This window comes from Miniopterus natalensis, chromosome 20 (assembly GCF_054644295.1).
Source record: "Miniopterus natalensis isolate mMinNat1 chromosome 20, mMinNat1.hap1, whole genome shotgun sequence".
Classification (NCBI taxonomy): domain Eukaryota; kingdom Metazoa; phylum Chordata; class Mammalia; order Chiroptera; family Miniopteridae; genus Miniopterus; species Miniopterus natalensis.
This window is the reverse complement of record NC_142100.1, coordinates 734,109-759,392: the sequence shown is the minus strand read 5'-3', so window position 1 is coordinate 759,392 and position 25,284 is coordinate 734,109. Positions and strand designations below refer to the sequence as shown.

General features: G+C 39.3%; 1 protein-coding gene across 3 annotated transcripts in view; it reads right to left on the bottom strand.

Moving 5' to 3' along the window:
- TBCEL (tubulin folding cofactor E like) overlaps positions 1-25,284 on the bottom strand; it is a 72,500-nt gene that overhangs the window by 27,785 nt on the left and 19,431 nt on the right. For 2 of the 3 annotated variants that reach the window (XR_015716223.1, XM_087828513.1), the window contains exons 3-7: positions 24,278-24,417; positions 17,595-17,776; positions 16,106-16,362; positions 13,394-13,520; positions 11,813-11,929 (exon numbers count right to left, since the gene is read on the bottom strand). Coding sequence is in view for 2 of the 3 variants with exons in the window: in XM_087828513.1 (XP_087684639.1) it covers positions 11,813-11,929; positions 13,394-13,520; positions 16,106-16,362; positions 17,595-17,776; positions 24,278-24,417 (823 nt within the window). In the remaining variant the exon portion in view is untranslated. The remainder of the gene's footprint in view (positions 1-11,812; positions 11,930-13,393; positions 13,521-16,105; positions 16,363-17,594; positions 17,777-24,277; positions 24,418-25,284) is intronic. The other variant, XM_087828514.1, reaches the window with a different exon arrangement.

Sequence of the window (25,284 nt, the reverse complement as noted above, 5' to 3'; positions counted from 1 at the left end):
TTAAATTTATTGAACCACCTCCTACTAGCCTTAACCGAAACTCTTTCAGCACTTGTTCCAGGGGTGTCTCTCAGGAGGTTAGGATGCGGTATTTCCGCTTTTTTCACATATTACTGCCTCCAAAATGCTATCACAGGCTAACTTATTTTGTTTATCCAAATCAACCAGTTTTTCTGCCTCTTCAGTTGCCTGTGATTGTTGTTTTGTGAGCACCTTCACACCCTTAGCAACATCACTCTTGATGTCTCTTTGTTTTAAAATTGTGCTAATCTTCCATTATGCCAGCAACAAAAGCAAAAAAAAAAAAGGCCACAAAAATATTCACAGCACAATTTCCTGAGATGTTAACAACAGGAGGTTTACCCAGAGAGATGCTTTTTGTCATGCTGATGTGTCAGCATGAAAGGGTTGTCAGGTGGAGAACCAAAGTTTTGTTAGACAACCAAGACATTTCCATGAACGACTTCGTTGAGAACTGAATTGTTTCAGGTGGGAGCCACTGGAGAACAGATGGTACAGTCAGGCACTGCTCAAGCACTGAGACCCAGAGCAGCAGCTCTTGCTTTCACAGGGCACACGGCACGGTGTGGGAGAACAACAGCACACACACAGTGCAAGGCAGGTGTTGATTAGTAAAAACAAAAGTAGACTAAGAGATAAATAGATGGTCATGGAAAGAATCTTTGATAAGGTATCAGCAAAGGACAGAGCCAAGCAGTTACCTTGGGACATTACCAAAGGGGAAAATGCAAAGGCCTGAGGTGAGAATATGCTCGATGTGTTTGAGAAACAGCAAGGGAGGTTTGTTCTTTTTAATAAACTTGAGTTATTGTAACTCAACGTGGAGAATAAGCTATGCAGGGCAAGGGTGGGTTCAAGGAGCCCAATTAGAAGGCTACTATACATAATAATACAGGGAGGGGGTAAGGAAGGCTTGGATTAACATAAATGCAAAGAAGTAGTCAGATTTTATATATGTTTTTGAAAGAAGAATTGAAAGGAAAAACAAATGGACTAGACATAGGATGATAAAGATATCAAGAATGATGCCAAGGTTTTTGCCCTGAGCAACTGGAAAAGTGGAGAGATGGAGGAAAACTTGCAGAGCAGCAAGTGGGGGTGGAGGTGGACCAGGGGGCAGTAAGGGAGGGTGGGCCACTCGCTCAGCCCAGGCAGCAAGCATCTTGAGCATAGCCACTACTTTTTTTTCCTTTTTATCTCCAGCTTCTGTTCCAGTGCTTCTTGGTTCATAGTATATATTCAGTAAATAAATTAAACTGTCCTTTAAACCCAGCTTGAACCTAGAGTTATTTCCTAGAAGTTCTCCTGGCAGAATAGGAGAGTCCAATAATTGAAATATGACCGCCCAGTGAGGACACCTTTCCAACCACCTGCATTAGACACTGAGCATATTGTGAAACAGCACACACCACCATACAAGCCACGAAGAGACAAGAAACAGAAGAAGGCTTTAAAACCAAGTCTACTGATTGGAAAAGCAAACACTATATGGTTTAAAGGCCAAGAGTCAGGAAATGGACATCTTTCATTTTCTGTTGTTTTACAAAGTAAATAAACATGGGTGATTGCTCAGGTTTTGTGTTAGTCCATTGTTACCATAAAAGCTACGGTAGAGAGGCTAAGCTTACAGCTCCACCTACCAGTACAAAGCAATGTGATGGGTAACTGAGCACCTGTAGGGAATTACAAAATCTTAATAAGTATGTCTCCTTTCAGTCCTCTGAACATCTTATTATGCTCATCATAAAAAAGGGAAACAATTCAGGGACCTGGAGCCTTTATTTTATTCTGAGAGGAAAGCAGAATACCTAAGTTTTGTATCATTTTAGTCTTTTGCAGTCAAAAGGACCAATCACATGGAAACATATGTGTGAATAACTCAACTGATGCACAGAATAACTTTCCTACCATAAACAACATTGAGCTGGTCATAATGGCTTTTTATTCACGTCCTCAAAAGACATTTTGGCCAACTTTTCTTATGTCTAAATTGAGGAGAGGTATTTCATGTTTAAGGACACAAGGCGGGAACATGAGAGGAGGAGGAAAAGCCTAGGGGCCCTAACAACTAGGGAAGAGTGCTATAAGTCAGAATTTGCAGGAGAGGCCAGTTAAATCCAGATTTTAAAAATTCATGGTCTAATTAATGCAAAGAATATTTTTTCCATAATAAATGGATACCTCCAACCCACTTGGAAACAAAAGCTCAAATGTCATTCTGTATGAAACACAGTTATCCAGAGGCTCCTAATTTTCACCTTTAACTATGCGCTGTGCTACTTTAGGGAGTGACCATGCATACGACTTGGAAGGGATGATAAGGATAGTACTAACACCTGCCTTAACTCACACTGACTGCATTTTGATACAAGCCCCACTGCGCCTGTTCTCCACTCCATCTTGCCCAGCACGGATGCTACGTTAGGTCTTTTTTAAGTGCATAACAGTTCCTGGTACATCACAGTAACTCAAAAAATACTTGCTGAGTAAATAAATAACTCCACTAAGGGACTTATAAGAAAAATTACTAGGGACAGGAGCTATAGTATATGTATGTCCACTTGGCTGTGCAGCTTTTGAAAGCCCTTCTGGTTTGAGGAGCACTCAAGAACGATGAGAAGCCGGAAGCCCTTCCCCTACGGAAGCTAATGAACGAGAGGTAGGTTTTCTCTCTCTGCACTCCCTGAGAGCTACAACCTAGGAAGGTGACATAAACTGTCTAGTGTCGCTGTAATTTTACATCTTAAGATGTAATGCAAAGGTACAAGGCCTAACAGATATTATTCACAGTAAGTACATAAGAGTGAAGAACTCAAAGGCATGACTATAAGGCCTTTGGGCAATGAAATCCAGCAGCTTGAGGATGACTGTCCAGTGGCTGGTGTAAGAAGCACACTGTCATACAGTAAGGCACACAAATCTTGGCTGTGCCTTGCCTCCCATCAATCCTACCAAAGAATAATTCTCTAATCTTCTTGTCAACTCTCTGAGCTAAATTCCTATCCTACTTCAGTTGGCCAGTGTTTATTTCTGTGTGTGCACTGAGAAATTGTTACCAAAGAATAGATTACTGGCAATAGTACCTCAGGGAATTAAAGGCAATTAGGGATTGGTTGCTGGCCTACTAGGGGCAGATGAATAGCATATCAGTGTTCATGCAAGGAATTCTGTGAGACCTTGAATGAACTAGTGAAATAACTAATTATCATTTGCAGTCACATGGATTGCTTTAGGTAGTTGAGAGAGTGTTCCCAGGAATAAAACAATATAAGGGCATTGAGAATTCAAGACTGAGGTAGAACATCTGCTATTCTAAGGGCACAAATTAGCCTAAATAAAGAGAATGTTAAGGTCAAATCTCTATAAATTAGGCTCAAGGCACAAACTGAAACCCAAGTATTTTTAAGAAGAGCATCTTCCTCTTTTCAGCAACAGAGCTGAAGTAGCTATAAAAACAAATGCACAGGTTTGATGTTCCAGTTTGTTAAATTATAGGTCAGTTAAATGTGCATCCATATTGGGACTATTCTATGAAAATTGGAGCATTAATTGGAGAGAGAGTGAGAGGTAAAGAGGGGGGGGGGAGGAATCAGAATGAACTGAAATATAAAAAAATTACCACTGAATTGGAATGGAAGTATATGGGACAACTTGGGGGTATCCTGAATCCTTAACCCTCACTTAGACTCCCACTCCCCCTACCTCCCACCCCCTGCTAGCTGGGTCTAAGGAAACTGTTCCTCTCTTGCTTGAAAAGGCAGTAAAATATCTGTCTGAGGGAATTACTTTGCAAGAGTAAACTAGTTCTCCATTCACCTCATCCTTCCACAAATACACGCTCCACTACCATCAGATCACAGCATGATCTGTGGGTTTAATCACAAAATAAAAAATAGAAATTTCAAGACTTTTGGTGATTTATATGAATAAAAATAGAGAAAACAAGTATAGTAATAGATTCAGGGTATGCTGGTCAAGGGAGGAAAAGCAATTTTATATCTAGCTGACATTGTTGATATAGATGCATTAACAGAGATTCTGAATTCAAAAGGCTAATTTCAGTGGTTTAGAATTATTTAGAGGAGTACTAAATTTTTGTCTAGTTGGCTGATTGGAAATGGACTCACTGGTGGTCTATTATTTAAAAAAAAATTGCCACAAATCTCCAGGATAATGTGAAAGAGGAATTCAAAACTTTCAGGACACAGGAATGACAATTATTGTTAACCATGCAAACACTTCCCCATTCTCCATATAGGACCACTTCCTCCGCCAAGGCCTCAAAAGTATACTAGTGAGTAAGCACTTACACCTTTGAAAAAACATATTTAGACCAGAGATGCTGGTAGGACACCCTGAAACCAGGAAGGCACCAAGCTGTGGTATCTGACCAGCAGTGAGTGAGAAAGCAGGCATAATTACATAAATAGGCAGGAAAGCCATGGTGGTAATTTATATACAGGGGAACCTCACTTCTGAGACTTAATTCATTCTGGAAGGCTGTTCAAGAAACAATTTGTTCAAAAACCGAATCATTTTTTTCCCATTAGAAGTAATGTAAATTGAATTAATCTGTCCAGACCCCCACGTGATTCCCAGTTTTGACCTTTCTGAATTGCCTGTGGTTGTCATTTCATGATCACTGTCACACCCTTAGCAACATTAGCACGTTGGTGGACTCTTTATGTTTTAAAATAGTGCCAACTGTCAATTTTGCCAAGCCATACTTCATAGCCAGATCACACAGCAAACACCTCTATCATACTTTGCAATTATTTCTTTCTTAACCTCTATTGTTCTCACAACTTTCCTTTTCACTCTGCTGCTATCACTAACCTTCTTAGGATGCATGGTGACTTACTATATATATTTAATAATCATAAGCAGCAACAAAAGCAAAAAAAACTGACAAAAATATTTATAGCTCAATTTCCTGAGATGTTAACACAAGGCTTAGTGGTAAACTGACTCATACTCACATATTCTCTCCTTTGTTTGTCCCCCGTGGGGCACGTGACTGATCATACAGGTATCACTAGGAAAGGGTTGTCAGGTCGAAAACCGAAATTTTGTTCAACAACTAAGACATTTTTCCATGAATAACTTGGTTGAAAATTCAATTGTTCTAGATGGGAGACATTCGAGAACCAAGGTTTGACTGTATATATATATTGAATATCCACTGTATGTTCTTAACTCCTTTGTCAAATATTAATTGACCACATAGGTGTGTGTTTATTTCTGGGCTCTCCATTCTGTTTTGTTGACCTATATGTATGTTTTTATGCCAGGACCAGGCTGTTTTGGTTACTACAGCCTTGTAGTACAGTTTGTTATCAGGTAGGGTGATTCCTTCAACTTTGTTCTTCTTTCTGAAGATTGCTGGTTAGTCATGGTCTTTAGTGGTTCCATATAAATTTTTAAATTATTTGTTCTAGTTCTGTGAAAACCACCACTGATATTTTGATACAAATTGTGTAGAATCTATAGATTGTTTTGGGTAGTATAGACATTTAAATGATGTTAATTTTTTCTATTTATGAGGATGGTATATTGTGCCATTTATTTGTATCTTCTTTAATTTCTTACTATAGTATCTAATTATCTGAGTTTTTATTTATTTCTAGGTATTTTATTTTTTAATGCAATTTTAAATGGGTTTGTTTTCTTGGTTTCTCTTTCAGATAGTTCATTACTGGTGTATAAAAATTCAACTGGTTTCTGAATATTTATTTTGTATCCTGCTACATTACTCAATTTATTTATTTGGCTCTTGTAGTTTTTTGGTGGAATCTTTAGAGTTCTCTATATACAGTACCATGTCATCTGCAAGTAATGATAGTTTTACTTCTTCCTTTCCAATTTGGATGCCTTTTTCTTCTTCTTGTCTGATTGCTGTGGCTAGCACTTCCAGTACTATGTTGAAAAGGAATGGTGAAAGCTGACATTCCTATCTTGTTCCATATCTAAAGGGAAATGCTTTTAGTTTTTCTGCATTGAGTATGTTGTTAGTCTTTGTTTTAAAGTCTATTATGTCTGATATAAGCATTGTTACCCCAGCTTTTTTTGTTTCCATTTGCATGAAATATCTTTTTCCATCCCTTCGCTTTCAGTCTCTGTGTCTTTTGTTCTGAGCTGGGTCTCTTGTAGACAGTATATATATATATATGTATATATATATGTATGCATATGTATATGTATATAGTATTCTTATTCATTCAACTACTCTATATTTTTTGATTGGAGCATTTAGTCACATTGAAAGTGATTACTGATAGGTACGCATGCATTGCCATTTTATTCTTTATAATTATGTTCCACTTTTTAAAAATTCCTTTCTTATTTTTAAAGAAGTCCCTTTAACATTTCTTGTAATACTGGTTTGGTGGTAATGAACTTCTTCAGCTTTTTTTTTATTTTTTAGTCTGGGAAGCTCAGTACTTCACCTTCAATTATGAATGCCAGCCTTGCTCTGAAGAGTAGTCTTAGTTGTAGATCCTTGCTTTACATCACTCTGAATATTTCATGCAAATCCCTTCTGGCCTGAAATGTTTCTGTTGAGAAATCAGCTGACAGTCTTATGGGAGCTCCCTTGTAGGAAACTGTCTTTCTCTTGCTGCTTTTAAGATTCTCTCTTTCTCTTTAACCTTTGCCATTTTAATTATGATGTGTCTTGGTGTGGGCTCTTTCAGTTCATCTTGATTGGGACTCTCTGTGCTTCCTGAACTTGTGTGTCTTTTTCCTTTACCAGTTTAGAGAAGTTTTTAGTTATTATTTCTTCATATTGGTTCTCGATCCCTTGCTATCTTTCTTCTCCTTCTGGTTCCACTATGATGTGGATGTTGTAATGCTTCATGTTGTTCCAGAGGTCCTTTAAATTATCCTCAAGTTTTTTTTCCTTCATTTTCCTTCTCTGATTGGGTGTTTTCTGCTACCTTGTCTTTCAAATCACTGATTTGATCCTCTGCATCACCTAATCTGCTGCTCATGACTTCTATTGTGTTCTTAATTTCAGATACTGTTCTTCATTTCTGAGTGGTTCTTTTATGTGGTTTCTATGTCCCTTTATATGCTTACTATATCTTTAAGTTGTTACTTGGTTCATCTAAGTTCCTTGATCATCCTTATAACCATTGTTTTGAACTTTGTATCTGGTAGATTGCTTGTCTCTATTTCATTTAATTCTTCTGGAGATTTCTCCTGTTCTTTCATTTGGAGCATGTTCCTTTTTCTACCCATTTTGGCTGCCCCTCTGTGTTTCTGTGTATTAGGTAGATCTTCTATGCATCCCAGTCTTGATAGGATGGCCTTATGTAGTAGTTCCCTGGTGTGGCTCAATGACATAGTCTCCTTGATCACCTAAGTTAGGTGCTCCAGGACTGTCCCTTGCATGGGTTACATGAGTCCTCCTGCTGTAGTTCAGTTTTGATTGCTGTTGGCCTGTCCCATCCCTCAGGCTGGCTGAGTATAAGGACTGACCCCAACCACAGTGTATAGGCTTCTGTGCAAAAGCTGACCTCATCAAGTGGAATTAACCCCAGCAGGATCTCTTGCCTGCAAAGATCTCCCTTTGAGTGTTCACTTGTTAAGCTAATTGTCATGCTCTAATGTGGTCTGAAGTGCTGCACTGGGTGTGTTGGTTCTGGGATGTCTTAGAAGGGATTCCAGTGCACATCAGTGTCAGATGCTGCCTGTGACTGGCCCTGGGCTTGGAGCTACCACGCATACCATAGTTTGTGGCTCCCTCTGCTGGGCCTGGGTGCACATGGAAGCAAGCCAAGCTGCATACCAATGTTGACTCCCACCAGTACCAAGCCTGGAGGCAGGTCAGCAAATGGGCCAAGACACACAGAGATAAGCCTCCACCTCTAGGTCACCTGTTAGGCTTAGTCACTGAGAGACCCTCTGGCAGAATGCAAGTTGCATGAGGTAGGTTCTCAGTGAATCACCAGGTAGGAACAATTGATGTTCACCAGGTTGACATAGATTCTACCTTGGTGCCAGTGCTGGGTCTGAGGCCGCTCGGCCGAAGTCCCAGAGTATGCTAAGGCCAGTTGCCACCCACCTGAAGCCTGGGGACCTTTGTAGTCTTGGGGAGTTTTCAGGGTAAGGCCAGTAGAGATCATGAAGCTAAACAGATCAAGATTTGGCCACGTGGAGGAGGAGCTCTGCACAGGAATGGTAGTGCCAGTCAGGGTATGTGGCAGGCGGTGGGTAGGTGGGGGAATGAACCTCCTCAAGAGCCCTCCATTAAAGTCTGTACCACAGGCATAGGCTGGCTTCAGCCAGCAAACTCCTCTGCAGGGAACAAGCATGGCAGGGCAGGGCCACAGGCAGTTGGGAAGGTGAAGCTAGTGCATCTACCCAGGCTGATGCACATGGAGGTGGAGTGCTCGACCCAGGAAAGATGGCACCTGTAAGCCATGTGGGAGAGGGACTCAGCACAGGGACAATGGTGGCTGTCTCTCTAGCCCTCTCCTCAAACCAAATAACCCAGTCTCTCCTTGAGTGACTCCAGTCTGCTTTGAGCCATCTTCTGTCTGCTGGAACACATGGTGAGAGGCTGTGAATGAGATTTTGTGCCCTGGCTTTTTAAGAGGGTGACTGGGTTTCTAGCAGACTCCCATCTCACCCTGGCAAATGAAATCCCTGCTGATTTTCACATTCAGATGTTATGTGGGACTCCTCTTTCCAGCACTAGTTCTCCTGCTGGGAAGCCCAGAGTGAGTTTGAGACCCACCACTCCTCAGGGGGACCTTTGCAGATGAGATATCCCTCTCAATTCACAACCACTGCATGTGGGTGCTCTGCCCTTCCTACCAGTCTAGATGAGGCTTCATCTGTAAATCCTTGGTTATGAGACTCCTCTTCAGCTAGTCTTCAGTTGGTTATTCAGGTTGATTGCTCTATATTTTAGTTTTAATTCCAGTTTGGTTCTGGGAGGAGGTGAGTGTACCTGCTCTGCTGCAATCTTGGATCTCCAGAGTGATAATTAAAATGTCTTGATGGCATGTAGCTAATCAAGCACAGAGCGTTTAGGATTAGAATAAATGGGTTATCTAATTTCAGGGAGAGTGAAATGTGTTTTCATTTATACAAGGAATATATGAGAGCAGGTATGAATAATTTTTCAAATGTAACTGTGGGGAAAAGATTTATGTATAGATGGTGGGTCATCAAAGTGGCAGGCTATAGTAGATATTCTTTTTGCTTAATTGTTACTACTTGGGGGAAAGGCCCAAGATCTACCTCACTGCAGAAGCCAAAGTGGAGCAGATAATCCCTCTCCCTATCTCTTGGGAAACAGAATATGAGCACATGCCTTAAATATAGCCAATCAATTGTTCAGATGCATATTTTTGACCCTTAGGGAATGAAGCAAAGATCATTACTAATGAAAGATTATTTTCATTACTTAGGAAGGGACTAAAAATCCATGAAAGAGCCGTAAGTGTCCAGTGGTAAAGTCCAACATTGTAGTGTCTAGCTGTGAGTGGCAGCAGAGACATATAAAGCAAAGCATGAGTTGAAACCTTGCTCTCCTCACCTCCCTCGGTTCCTGTCTAAGCCTTGTCCTTCAGCCTGCCTAACAATCCTTTTGGTTTCTCAGTATCCTTCCAATAAGTTCTTCCACTAATTAAAGATGATTTCTATGAATTTATTCAAGAACAGTGACTAGTACAGAGACATAAATGCCCTTTAGGATACTCAGTGCCATTAAGGACAGAGAACAATTCACTGCCCATGTATGTACTACTTCTTGCAGCAGACTGGAAGTAAACTATAATGCAGGTGTGGGGAACATCTGGCCCGCGGGCCATATATGGCTGTGATTTCATTTGGTCTGGCCCTGCCAAGGCAACCACAAATGGGACTCAAAATTCAATAAACCTAAGAGTTTTTTTCATAGCTAATTTTTAAGTTGATAATTTTGTATGGCCCATGAATGATGTTATAAATATACAAATGGCCCTTGGCAGAAAAAGGGTTCCCCACCACTGCTATAATGGAAGACTCTGGCTCAAAACTAGAATATTTACTTCTTTCATTAATATGTTAGCTTGAGTCAACTGACCCTAATATTCTCGGGCTGTATTAAAAGGCACAGTCATATCTATTTCTCTCTAGCTGGCTATTCTTAATGAACGTTAAAAGGTTACACTCTATTTTTCTCCTTTACTGAATGTACTAGGGTGATGCTGGTTAACAAAATTATACAGTTTTCAGGTACACAATTTCACAACTTATCATCTGCACACTGTACTGTGTGTTCATCACCCCAAGTCAAGTCTCATCTATCACCATTTATCCCTCCATACCCTCCTCCACCTCCCTCTACTCCCCTCCCCCCGGCAATCACACTGTTGTCTCTGTTCATCAGTTTTTTATCTGTCTCTTTTTTTTTTTACTCAATCCCCCCACACCATCACCCAACCCCCAACCATTCCCCCTGACAGCTGTCAGCCTGCTCTCTATCTATGAGTCTGTCTCTATTTTGCTTGTTAGTTCAACTGCATTAAAAGGCACAGTAATGTCTATCTCTCTACCTGGGTGTTCTTAGCTAAATTTATTATTTATTTATTTATTTATTTATTTATTTATTTATTTATTTATTTTAAGCCTCACTTGAGGATTTTTTTCCATTTTAGAGAGAGAGAGAGAGGAACATTTATGTGAGAGAGAAACATTGATTGGTTGCCTCCTATAAGCGCCCCGACCAGGGATCGAACCTGCAACCTAGGTATGTGCCCTGACTGGGAACTGAATCAGCAAACTTTTGGTGTAGGGACAATACTCCAACCAACTGAACCAACTGGCAAAGGCTTAGCTAGTTTTAAAAGGTTACCTTCTAAATCCTTATTTAACTTGTCTCATATTTTTAAAATGCTTAGGCTTTATAATTCTACCAATAATACCACAGAAACTTTTTCTAGAGCACTCGTTGAGCCTTACAGAACGCTGACCCCTTAACGTCTATAAATAATAGAGAACTTTGGTGGGAAATGGATATGTTCAGTAAGAATGTATTAGAATCACAGAAATTTTTAACCAGAAGGACCAAGTGATCTGACATATTCAGTCCTAAGCTGTATCCTGTTTGTCTGAAACTCTTCATGTTAAATGGGATTTCATATGATTGTTAAAGTCATTAAGAAAAGCATATAACTTTTATGTAACTGAGTATAGTCACCAACACCTAGGAACCTGTTTGGGGAATATTTTTTTCTTTGATATTTACCTATATCACACCTGTTACATTTCCTTTTATATTTACATAGTGTTAAAGGTAGTTCCTCTCCAAAGAATATATTAGCTCCTTGTACACTTAAAGGTAACTATTTAGCCCGCCGCATTTCTTTTCACACTCAGCCACACTAAGTTCCTTTAGCATTTCCTGGAGTCTGCTCTCTAGTCCCTTTCTCATATTCTCTAAACCTAGTACACATTTGCCAAATCTTCCAAATTGCAGAACTTAGTATATCCTGAAGGCAAATGCAACGTGAAAGAAGAGACCAATGTGGGGCTTAGGGAAAATATGCCCTGGAGAACAGGTTAAAAAGGAACCAGTGGCGTGCAGTATGGAGTGGGAACCATACTTACCGAGTGCAAGGTGGAAGAAACACTCTGTGGAAAATGAGATAAAAGTGGTTTGCTTCAGTGTTTCTTTATTTTTTAACCTATCACCAATATCCTTTAAGAGGGCCCAATAACAAATTATTAGATTTCGCTCTACAAAACAGTTTTTACGTTGCCCCAGTACTTGCTGAAGCTGCCAAGCTAAGGAGGGTACCTGAAGGGCACTTCTTCCTGTGGGACAGCCACATAGTAGCGGATAAAGAACCTCTCAGAGTCTTCTCGCTCATCTTCTGTAACAACACTGCCATTAAGCTTGGAAACTGATGGCAATCTGTGAGTAAAACCAAAATAAAGCCATTTTAAGATACTAAAAATATTTGGCTTTAGAAATAAAATTATCGATTTCAGGTCCAGCCTTATTCTCTTGAAAGGAGCATTGGTGCAGCTCTGCTTGTATACAAACTACTGACATAAACTAAAGTGATTTAATACAAAAGGACTGAAAATATTTAAAGTTTCATTTTTGGATAAGGCACTGACCTTTTATAATCACAACTCACTTTTCAAAGTAACATTCTAGGCAGCATTTCCCAACCTGAACACAGTGCAAGCCACATAGGCAATTTTAAATTCTCCAGCAGCCATATTTTAAAAAGCAAAAACAGATGTAATTAATTTTAATAATATATTTTATTTAACCCAATATAGGCAAGATGTACTCATTTCAATGTGTAATCAACACTAAAACATAACTCATAAGATCCTTCACATTCTCTTTTGCATATAAAGCATTTGAAATCCAGTGTATATTTTACACATACAACACATTTCAATTCAAACTAGCCAGATCTGAAGTGCTTAAAAGTCACACATGGCTACTGGCACCAAACTGGACAGCCTAAGTCTACAGAGTAGTCAGCACAATTTGGTTATATACTTCAGGAATTTATTACATTTACAAAAGAACTATGTAAAAAATAAAATACAAGACCTACTGCAAGACTTATTCTCCTTAGAAGAACAGTGTGCTGAAATCTATCTCCACAGTGAGATATTAGTGCGTGTCAACAGCGGGCAGCGTGGAGGTCTGCTCAACGTTGGTTGGTCAGAAAGATCAAAACCCTGTTTAAAGAACCCCCCTTCTTTAGAGAACCTTAAAGCCTACTGTTCCCCTTCCAAAACTACTGTGCATAGCACACAAAGGGAACACGTCATGGCCCCTACATCTGAGCTGAACAGTACACTGCTGCTAAGGGCACTGCTGAAATACGCCCTCCTGGGTCATGTCAGCAGTCCACGGGAGTCGGACGGGAAAGGCGGGGCTCAAAGGGAGAAGGTAACAGCATAGGAGTCACATCTAAGTCGGCCTGTATAGTAATAAGAACATACAGATGCTGTTCGCAAGTCGACACGAATGGAACAGCCCAACTTTCAGGTACTTACGCCTTGAATGCCCACTGTGCTACCAGAGAAAACACGTGCAGCTCCCTGCACCTACTCTCACTGCATGACCCAAACAGAACTTCAGACGGCACAAATGTCAAAGAGTGTAAATCAGAAGAGACGGGTGAGGGAATTCGGCACGGTGCTGGCAGGCCAGCGACATTTCACATTTTCCTCGTCATGTTGCATTTCTTTCCTCCCAGGATTTCAAGCCACACAAGCAACTCCTTCAACCAGTCCGTTCACAAGTTGGATCAACTTATAAAGCACTCCCTCCTAAATAGTGTATCATTCCCTTCATGAAATAACAAGACCCCAAGAGGGAGGGACGCAGAGGAACCGGACAACAGACCTGGCTATTACCAACTTCCGTCGCTCCTCAGTGGTATATGGCTGCAGAAGAGGAATTCCTAACAATCTCACTTCTTCAAGTTTAGGGAATGAATTTAGTTTGTCAATGTCTTCCCAGGACTGCAAACCTAATTTGAGAAACACATTGTTTAAATTAATCCTGGAAAGTACACAAATAAGAAGATAAACATAGAAAAAAATTTCAATTAATAATATGTGAAATGTTAAAATAATTGTAAACTAGTTAGAGATCCTGACTTTTTTAATCCAAGGAAAGAATGGAATACATTTTAACAGCATAAAAGTTTCCCTATAGTTGCTCCTACCCCTGTGACTCCAGTGGTCAAGAGACCTCTACTCTTCAACATCCATTCATCTACTAACTCTCCACCCAAAGGCTTGTAAGCTGGTGATTCAATAAACAGGATGTGTCATGATTACAGAAAATGGTGATATGATCAACTCTTTCATCATAACTATTGGTCAGAGTTGATACTCTCAGACTCAAATTTTTACCTAACAAATTTTAAAATGAGGCAAGGTCCACAGAACCAGAAACTAAATATTACCTCTCTTTCCTACTGTCCTCATTTTGGGGACAGGGAAAACAGATTCAAAATTTAAAGCAAACAAAAACAAAAAACTGAACCTTTGGGTGAGAACATGCAACAAATTAAGTTCATTTAGTCCTAAAACGAAACCCTTCCTATGGCTGTAAGCAAATGTATCATCCAAGTCAATACTTGGCACTGGTAGGAAAAATGTCCCTGTAACAATGAAGCTGGTCAGTTTTACAACACATTAAATCCATGCTGGACATCGCAGTCCCTCCCTATTTCTATCCACCGTCAGCAGTGGTGAAGGCAGAGGAGCAGTTTTTGAGGACTCAGGTGCACGGCTATCCCGAGTCACCCCTGTCCTCTTCCCTTCTGCTGGCACTTCCATTTAGAAGGAAGACTAGAGTTAGCTCTAGGGGTGTCGAGTTATGAAACAAACAGCTTTGTTATGCAAAATAGTAGTTTTTAAAACTTAGTTCCCACCCTTATAACCTCTATGGTGAATTCAACTGTTTATATGTTTTTCAGTTATAGGTTAGCTACTTTTAGTTGTGTAGTTGTTTTAAGAAATAGGCTGAAAGACAATGTCATGAAAATGATTAAAACAGCCATGGACTGGGAGAATATACATGCTAAAGACACATCTGATAAAGGATTGTTATCCAAAATACACACTCTTAAAACTCCACAATAAGAAAATGAACAACCTGATTAAAAAATGGGCAAAAGACCTGAACAGACACCTCACCAAAGGAGATATATAGATGGCAAGTAAGTATATGAAAGGATATTCAACATCATATGTCATTAGGGAATTGCAAATTAAAACAAGACACCATTACACATCTATCAGAATGGCCAAAATCCAAAACCTCCACAGCACCAATGCTGAGGAGGATGTGAAGAAACGAACTCGCATTCATTGCAGGTGTAAAATGCTACTTTGAAAGACAGTCTGTCAGTTTCTTACAAAACTAAACATATTCTTACCATATGAGTTAGCAATTACCCTCCTTGGTATTTGCCCAAATGAAATGAAAATTTGTATGTACACAAAAGCCTACACACAGAGGTTTATAGCAGCTTTATTCATAACTTGGAAGCAACCAAGATGTCCTTCAGTTTGTGAGTGGATAAATAAACAGTGGAACATCCAGACAACAGACTGGCACTAGTTGAACCTTACAAAATGTTAAGCGCTAAAAATAAATAAGCTATCACCCCATAAAAAGACAGGAAGGAAACTTACATGTATATTATCAAGTAAAATACATTAACCTGAAAAGGCTACATATTGTATGATCCCAACTATATGACATTTGGAAAAGGCAAAACTCTGGAGACTAGGAAAGGTCAGTGGTTGCCAGGGGCTGGGGAAGGAGGGTAAATAGGCCGAGCACAGAGGATTGTTAGAGCAGTGAAACTTAGGCATTACACTACAGCAGTAGACACGTGTCCTTATAAATTTTCCAAACCCAGAGAATGTACACCACCAAGAATGAACCCTAATGTAAACTGTGGGCTTCAGGGTGATGATGATGTGTCAATGTAGGGTCCATTGTAACAAATGTATCATTTTGGTGTTGGGATGCTGACAGTGGGGGAGGTTGTGCATGTGTGAACGCAGAGAGTATGTGGAAACTTTCTGTACTTTATGCTCAGTTTTGCTGTGAATCTAAAACTGCTCTAAAAAATAAAGTTAATTTTTAAAAATACGCTAAAAATATTCACTCCTGTGATACACAGAATTAGTTGGCAACAGACTGGCAATCAACTATATGAAAGTACTAGAAAGGAGAGCATTTGAAAAGCATAGCAGGTTGGGATTCCCTAACCCAAATCCAGACAAAATGGTGTAGTTTGCAATTCCTTATATTCTTTTTACTCTGTCTTTTATTGTACGATTCATCAATTTCACTCCTTTCACAGCATGACCCCTTTAATATAGAAAATGTAAATAGCAAATATAATGCCATGCCACTTGATTTAGGAAAATGAATGCCTTAAATTTAGCTAATCCACAGCCATCTGAATGTCACCCTTGAAAATGCGTTCTCTAAGAAGGCAGGGCCTACTGAAAGAAACACACTTTCACTGCATTTCTGTATAAGCTCAGATCAGTTCGCATCTAGAATGAGAACAAACCAGTACCTCACCTGACTTATGGAGGCTGATGGATCGCAGGTTAGGAAACAACCCGGCCAGTGAATCATCGGGCTCCTCAATAGCATTCAAGTGATTGTTGGCCAGGACGAGGGTATCCAGGGAAGGAAACATAGCTCCTAACTTCCGTATTTCAGTCCAGTCTTGGAGGTTATTGTCTGTAATGTGTAGGAGCTTCAGAGAGTGACAGCAAATAGAAGGACAGGACACCGTTTCATAGTCATTAAGGCACAGGAAGAGCTCCTCCAAACTGCAGAGAAAAACAGAAATATTTCATTGTTTAAAGGAGTTAATTTTCTACTTTGCACCTATTTTCATTCATTCAAGAAATAAATAAGTGCCTATTATTTGTGAGACTCTGCTAGGTGTTGTAGAGAAAATGTAAAGATGTCTTCCTGAAGCTTAAAATATAGCAGAGAAAGATAAAACCCAGTACTAAGTTAATTTTGTCCTTAATTAAGCAGCGCTAATTGAAAGTACACTAGTACTTCATACAGGAATGGAATTAAAATTGTAGTTAGAATAATCAAGAAAGGGGCAGACTTACACAAGTTGAGAGAAGATGGAAGAAAATGCAAGAAACAACATAAACAAATAACTTAGATCAGAAACAATAATAACTACCACTTACTGAATTCCTGCCCTGTGTTAGACCCTGTGCCAGGTGCTGTAGAGACTCTACTTCTGTTTCTGTAAGGCAGAGCTTACTGTGCCCATTTTATAAACAAGGAAATAGAGGAAAAGTTAATTAGCCTATCGAAGGTCCTAGGGTTAGAAAGGGGAACTGGGATTTAAAGCTCATTCTGTGCCATGCTGGATGCAGGCGTGAGACCACCAATCTCATCAGAGTGACAGTGAGAAACTAACATGGAATAAGTGGGGTGAGACAAAATTCTGAAAGGCTTTGATAATTTTCATATTTATACAGTCAAAAAATTTATAGCTTCATATATTCCTTTAAACTACTTCCTTTGAATATTTATGCATATTCAAAGATATATACAAACAAACGTAAGCATCTCTAAACTGACGAAAGTATAATTTCTTGCTTAAATTATTGACAAGAACACCAGGTTCATTTCCAATGAAGCCAGCTATGTACTGGATCATCTGAGTGTTAATATATTTTAGAGATACTGTGATTATTTTTTTCATTCTAAAGAAAAAGGTTGAGGCAAAATTCTGAAATCAGGTAATCAGAAGACTAAAATGGAGACAGGTCGGGTTGATCTAGAAATGATAATTGCTTCTCAGGGCTATTTTCTAGCCAAAGAATGACATATCCTATATCCTGGTGTTACTTCACACTGAACAAGCATTCCAATAAAAATGCTACTTAATTCCACTCACACCCTCATTGTAATTGCTTCATTTTTATAACCGTTTTCCACTGTGTCGGCAGTTCTAGTATTTCTGAGTGGTTCTATGTACTAACACAGATGACGACAGCCCCTCTCCACCATGTTCTCTGTGCTTGCTTACTCTGGTAACTCCTGCAGTATCGTGTGGACTGTCTCCCAAGAAGCTTTGCTGTTATTGAGGACAAGTTTGCGAACTCCAGAGAAGGACCCAGCACATGTTCTTTCTAAAACCGACAAATTCAGAGGGTTGGAACTCAGGTTTAGAAACTCCAACTGGGGAACATTTGACACAATTTTACTGACCTATGGAGAAAAAAAATAAAAGCATATCAGGCAGTAATCAGGACTTTTAAATAGAAATAATGCTCAAAAAAAGCCTAAGTAAGTGGGTTTCCAGGCAAAGGGCCATTCAGATTGGGGTGTTCTATTTAGTGACAGTACCCAGAGTAGCATAAATAATTACAACAAATCTTGGAAAATAACTTAATCTCCTTCTATGAAACAGTGTCAGAATGGAAAAGTAAATGGTACAAACAAAAAGATTTCCCATGTTGCCTTTGGCAAGGTTTTTGATTCTGTTCTATATGATATTCTTTTTGATAAATGGAGAAGACAGTTTAGATGACATTTTAGGCTACAAGTTTCTAAAGAGCTCAGATTGGGTCCTCTTTGTAATCCTCTTTGAATATCTCCTTCCTTCTTCCATCCTCATTAAAACAATAAGGCTAATTAAAACTTTATTAATGACCACAAAGTAACAATTCAGGTGTTCAAAATTGACTACACAGCCATGATCACTTAGAAATCAATTTCAGCTTGGTTCAAAGAGGTGCTAAACTTTAAAACACATTGACTAAAAATATAAGAAGGCATCAATAACTACATAATAAAAGAGAAAACATGATCACAAATTTAATGATTTAGCTAGCAACCTGGTAGACAAAACATTTTTAAAAAGGAACTGAGCACTGCTGACCTTAACTATTTGCTTTGCGTAGTTCTAGGCTCTTTGACGCAGCTTATCTCACTACATGCTCAAAACAGCCTGCAAGATGACTAATACTATTTTCAGTTTAACAAATTAAGAAAATGAGTCTCAGAGATGTTAAATAATTAACATCTTACATTAAATAAGGTCTCAGAGTCCCAAAGCCAAGTCTAGAATTTAAAAATCAGAGCCATGGTTCTTCCCAGTATACAGTAGCCCCCTTATCTGCAGTTTTGCCGTCTAGTGTCAGTTACCCAGTCAATCATGGTCTGAAAGTATTAAATGGAAAATTCCAGAAATAAACAAGTCCTAGGTTTTAAACCAGGTACCACTGTGAGTAGCATGATGAAATCATGCTCTGCCCCACTCCTTCCCACCCAGGACACGAATCACCCCATTGTCCAGTGTATTCAGGTTGCCCTACCCATTCATTAGTCGCTTAGTAGCCATCTTAGTTATCAGATCGACTGTTGTTCAAGTCATCTTTTTACTTAATAATAAGGCCAAGGCACAAGAGTAGTGATGCTGGCAATCTGGAAATGCCAAAGAGAAGCCATACAGCATATGTATGTATAGACCAAAAACACCAATATATATAGGATTTGGTACTACCAGTGGTTTCCAGCATTCACTGGGGGTCTTGAAATTTATACCACATGGATAAGGGGGGAGGACTGTGCTACAACTAGTACATAACTATAGAATCATAACTATAACGAGAAAAAAGGAGAAGTAAGCTCACAGTAGTGTCAGGTCAATGCTAGAAGGTTAGCACACGCCTTAAACACCAAGGAGCTAGGCAATGTGGAAAGTAAAAGCTGTGAGAAAAGGAGTAGGACAGAATAGCTAGTGTTGATTTTGGAGTCAGAAAACCTGCATTCAAACCAGGTTCCAACACTTACTAGTTGTGTGGTTTGACAAGTTCCTTACCCTTTCCACATCTCAGTTTCCTCATTGGGAACATACAGAAAATCGTACCCGTCTGTCCCACAGGACTGCTGGTAGAATTAAATGATACATGTGTAAGCACTTAACATTGCGCATGGTACACCTTTTAGAAACGTGTTTCCTTACCCAAAAGAGTGTAAACTGTGAAAGCAGGGATAGTACTTACCTAGTTCACTACTGTACAGAGGGCACTTGATGTTTGTTGAATAAATTAATGGTACAGAATCATTCAATAAATGTAACTATTACTAATATAAGTTTAGTATGAACCATTATCTCAACTCTTGCTATATGTCATACCATTTTTATTTTATCTTATTTTATTTTATTTATTTTTATTTTTTTAATATATCTTCATTGATTTCAGAGAGAGGAAAGGAGAGAGAGAGACAGACAGATAGAAACATCAATGATGAGAGAGTCATTGATCGAGCCCGCAACCTGGGCATGTGCCCTGACTGGGAATCGAACTCCGATCGCCTGGATCCCAGGTTGATGCTCAACGGCTGAGCCACGCCCGGCCGGGCTTTTTTTTTTTTTTTCATACCATATTTATTTTAATTAAACGTCATATTTAAAGTCATTGGTAGAATTTCAAAAATATACTGAACCCAGCATCCACCCTAAACTACTGAATCAGAAGCTTCCTGGGTAGGACAAACTTCATGGTTGCGACCTGGATGGATGCCTCTTTGTTTTCAAAGCGCCACAGGTGATGTTAAAAAGGTGTCCCGTGCTAAGCACTATGGGGGGACATAAAAAGCCATCTGCACTTTACCGCAGATTTGCTATGTATTGTACAGCTCAGGAGCTCTAAAATCAGCAAGAAGCAGATTAACTCCAAGGAGGTTCAGAGAAGCATGGCTGAGGGGAGAGCCCTCACATACACTATTTTCATCAGCCCTCCTCGCTAACCCTTGGAAGTAACACCATTTTCATCCTCACTTTCAAATGAAGTTCTTTTTGAGAAAACACACAAGGCTTCTGTTTACGACGCAAGGAATGTACACTGGGCTGCACATAGCCTCCTGCTTGATCAAGCGTTTGTGGGGTGCAGGGCTGGGATCTGGAGTTAGCGCGTGGCCATGACACAGCTAACTGTCCACGCTGGGAGCGCCCCTCCACTGCCCCCGCCCCCCGGGCACCATGGAGTGGACGCTCCTACAGGAGAGGCTGGCCACCTGTCTCTATCTCTTTAAGGGCAAAGAAGACGAAAAAGGGCTCCGCTTCAGCTACAGCGCGGCAAACAGCCAACGAGAGCACTGCCCCTGAACGAGAGGACACACCCTTACTGCCGCCACCCCTCCTATTTTATTTCTGTGACAAAACGGAAAATACTCAAAAATTGATAATTAAGCGTTTTTGAAGCAATTTCTGGGAGAATGCCCAAGGCTAACAGACACTGACGTAATCTTTTCATAGTCTGCATCTGCACTACAGCCCAGTGAGAATAAAGGTTGGAATAAGGACTTGCTAGCCCTGGAATATCCCAGATACAGTCAGGCTATAGTCTAATAATTAAAGCAGAAAAAATAATAAATATTAGAAATAAATAAATATTTTCTTTACAAAGCTAAAATTAGAAAGTACTTTAGGGCAACCTTAAATAAATAATAAGATTCTGGAAAATATAACATTAATTACACAGGTAATTTATGACAGAAAAATGTCCTAATAGCAAAGACTGACATTCAATAAGTTTCTAGGGCAGTATATTTACTTCTTTTTTAATTTCTAAAAAAACCCCAAGCAAACAAAAACTCCTCTAGCTGGAATGAGCTGAGCATACTCATGTGCAGAAACATAGAGATGAACTTAGATCTCCTTTTAATTCTCCACAACTCTATGATTTAATAGGCTTCTGGCTTCTAAAAAGAAATTAGTTTTAAGAAAAATGGGAAAAGCATTGTAAGACAACAATCTGTAATTTATATCCAAGCTATTCTCTACCCAACCTGAGTAGCTAATACCTCCCTCCTCTCAACTACTTGGTTTCTTTTATAAAATGGTTTTGATAAGAAAGGGAGGAAACAGGAGATACCTTGGGAAAGGTCAGACCAAAATCTAGCTAGACAAAAATTTAAGTCAAAAGCTAAAAAAATGCATCTTTTTTTTTTTTTAACACAAAGGTGCCCAATTTTGGAAATATAGAGACAAATCTTTGTTTCCCCCCAAAGTATTATGCTTCCTACTCACATTTATATTAGTCTCTGGATACACAGCAGCCAGTACTTTAAACTAGAAAAGAAGTTACTCACAGCATTAGGGATCATTCAAAACACTAAAAGAACAAATGATATTACAGTATTTTGTTCCACACTGCTATATCAAATACTGGCTGAAAAAAGTTAGTTAATAGACAGAGACAAATTATCTTTTTGGAAATCAGATATATGGGCTGCAATGGGGTTGAAATGTAATGTCTTAAAGCTGTGACCTATGAGGCTTTTGCAGCTGGCAAAGAGTTTAATCAATCCTAAAAAATCAATATTCTTTTGCTATCAGAATTTCTCCCATCTCTCTGTGTTCTGATTTATATTCTAGAAGATTGAGATCAACTACATTTAAGGCTAACGACAAAATATAAAGCAATGATGAAAACAAAAATAAATTGCAAAACAGATGCCTGAATAGTAGTAGCAGCAAACATTTATTTGAAAACAAACTACAGAGTGCGTACATCTGGGATACAGATACACAAACTCAGCAGAGTGCAGACAGACACGGGCCCTCTGGCTATCCCCATCATCATGGTCTGAAAACAGTTAATGCAGATCTCCGTCAAGGCAGAGAAAAGGCTGAAGTATTAGTGCAAACTGTGTTCCGATCCGTACTGACGTAAGTCATTCTTCTGGGGCAGCAACGTCATCACTATTAAATTGTTCCCACAAGTTAGCAAAACCCTATGTTTGTGGTCAAAGCCTAGTCAAAGCAGCAAGCACAGCCCCTTCGTGCAATGTTACACTCCCAGAAAGCAAGTTTAGGAGAACCAGCCTGTGAGTACAGGAACGGAGATGATTCAGAGGAAGATCTGGTTTGACTTGTCACCCACACAGGTCAAAAATCTCACCGCGGTTCAGCAGTAGGATGCTGTGGGGGTCGTGGAGGCTACCAAGGGAGTTCTTTTTGCTTCTGTGCAGTGTGGACAGAGCACGCATGCCAATTAAGCACTCAAAGGACAAGAAGGCACAGGTTGTCATTTGTTAAAGAATGAGCTACGCTAGCTGTTTAAATAAGTATATCAATAAATAAATACAGGTACAAAGAGAGATTTTTTTTCTTGGAACAGCCCAATACATCTGCATTATTAGCAAGTCACTTAGAAATCAAGCGGCATGCCTCTCTCTCAAAGCACTCTGGCAAACATCTCAGTAGGAACAGTACTGTAACTGGGGCACAGTCACCAGATCAAAGACTATTAAATAAATAAATATGAGAAAAGCTGAAGAAAACTGGGTTATAGACAGGCTTTTCGTAAAGAAGAAAGCTATCTTACAATTTGTATAGCATTTAACATCTACAAAGTGCCTCAATGATTTATTAGCAGCCCTGTCTTTAAATGAGCAAACTTAAGCATCAAAAAATTAAGGAAATTTCTTAAGATCACAAGAAAAGCTGGAGCAGTGGTCTTTATCAATCCTTAGGATATAATCATTTATTCATTAGCAAAATCAACAAACATTTGAGCACCTACTATGCTGGGTGCTGATGATAAAAAGACAAAAATCTCTACTTTGAAGAAGCACAGTCCAGTAGGAAAATATCGAGGTAGCAAGTGGTTGCAATACATTGTGACCAACCCTTTCACAGCAGCCTGATCCAGGCACTGGGGTAATCCAACTGCCTGAGGGACAGCCAGGGAAAGCTTCTCAGAGGAACAGCAACCTTGGCCAGTCTTGAAAGAGACATAGGAAGAGAGCAATCTATTCAGAATGAAATGAAAGCAAGGAAGCCTTTCATGTCAAGAGTTTATCATGCGCTGTAAGCAGCAGCACTGTGACTAAAGATGAAGATAAAGCTCTAGACATAGCACAGGGCCCTGTGATGGAGGGCCACACTTAGAGAATTCACTTTAGTTTCCAGGCAGTAACAAACAACTACAGGACTTCAAACAAGAGAGTGTCATGACCTATTTCACTTATTCACTGCAGAAGATAGCTTAGAGGAAGCAGTTAACTTAGAGAAGGTAGAATTAAACTGAGGCTGGATAACCCATTAGCAAGCTTTTCCAAGTAAGAAATAAGAGCCTAAGTTAAGGTAGGAGAACAAATCAAGTAGAAAAGACTTTTTTCCTTATTCTAAAGGGTAGTTTCTATTAGGTAATGTTATAATCCGGTAGGTAATGATATGTATAATCATGAGAAAGAATTTATAATCTGTGTACTCTGAGATCAAAAGGCATCAGTTATGTCAAACCACAGAGAATAAAATTGTAAAAAGTTCTAAAGTATTTGGAATAAATTTCAGTAACAAGAATATTTTTATAACCTTAGTTTCAACCTCAAGCAATTGTTATGTCAGTGTATAGTAATAAATGTGGAGGGAGCAGGGGAGACAAAGTGCAGGCTATGTAAACTAGTGACACAGTAGAAAGCAATGCACTGCTAGCAGCCTAAGCTTCTCTATCTCATTAACCTTTGGGTGCCTGGAATAAAGTTCCTCAGTGTTTTTCACAATAGTAAAAAACAAATGAGCAATAACCAAATTAGCTGAAAAATTATCAACAGAACAGTTCAATCAGTTATTTATCCTGAGACATACAGACCACAAGAATCTCAACTGACCGAATTCCACAGAACACTTAATAACATAAACAATAAGAGTAATTATTGCTACATTTCACCAAAATGCAGCTATATAAATTTTACCTCATGCCAGTCTTCGAGTTTGTTGTCAGAAAGATCTAGTTCTGACACATGAGCGCAGAAGGCAGCAATCTCTGTTTCATCCCCTGCACAGGTGATTCCACAGCTGTTCAACACCAGGACACTTGGGAGGTTGAGGCGATCTGAATCACAGGGGAAACAAAACACTTTTTATGTCAGCCTAATTCTTGTCTACATACGTTCAGCACCCAGGAAGCATTGGACCTGAGAATTCTGAATTCTAAGTGGAGACAGCCAAGTACGAATCAGTCAATAGTTTGGTTCAAAAATTAACCAGGAGATGTGAAGTCCCGGAGCAGCATCACCAAAGTCCTGGAGGCTTTACCTCCCGCAGGACTGTTTATTCATCACACGCCATCACCTTGTCACCTGAAGACCAGGTCCCTGTGGCTCATGCCTGACCACCAGTATCTTCTTGATTCTTTTCTTTTCAAAATTTAGTTCAAAAGTATCACTCTGGGGAGTTCTCTTACCTCTGTCTGGTATATATTTTCACCTTTTGCTGCCTTTTAAAATAACCTCAAACGATTAAAGTTAGTCTTTGCAAAACTACTTCTGTTCTACATGTGTCAATAAAACCACTTACTATCACTAATAAGAAGGGTGAACATGAGAAGTCAACCACTCTTTCCCTATTTGGTATAAAACAAGGGCTCACAAAGGTAATATTTATTAATGGAGGCCTCATATTACATGATTTTTCAATTTAGTACTTATCAGTATCAAATTTTTTAGAATGGGAATGGATCCTGAAAAAAATGACTAAGTAAGAAGTGCACTTCTCTCTGTCATTTCAGTTTATATGGAGCAACAAGAGAGTTGTACTGAGAAATAACAAATGCTCGGTGACCTTTGGACACAGGAACCAAAACACTATTCAATAATAATCTCCCATAATTACAAAGAACTAATGCTATGAACTGTTAATTACAACATTAAGCTAAAACACAACCTGCACACTTCTAGTTGGAGATCTTTGCTCGCATCAT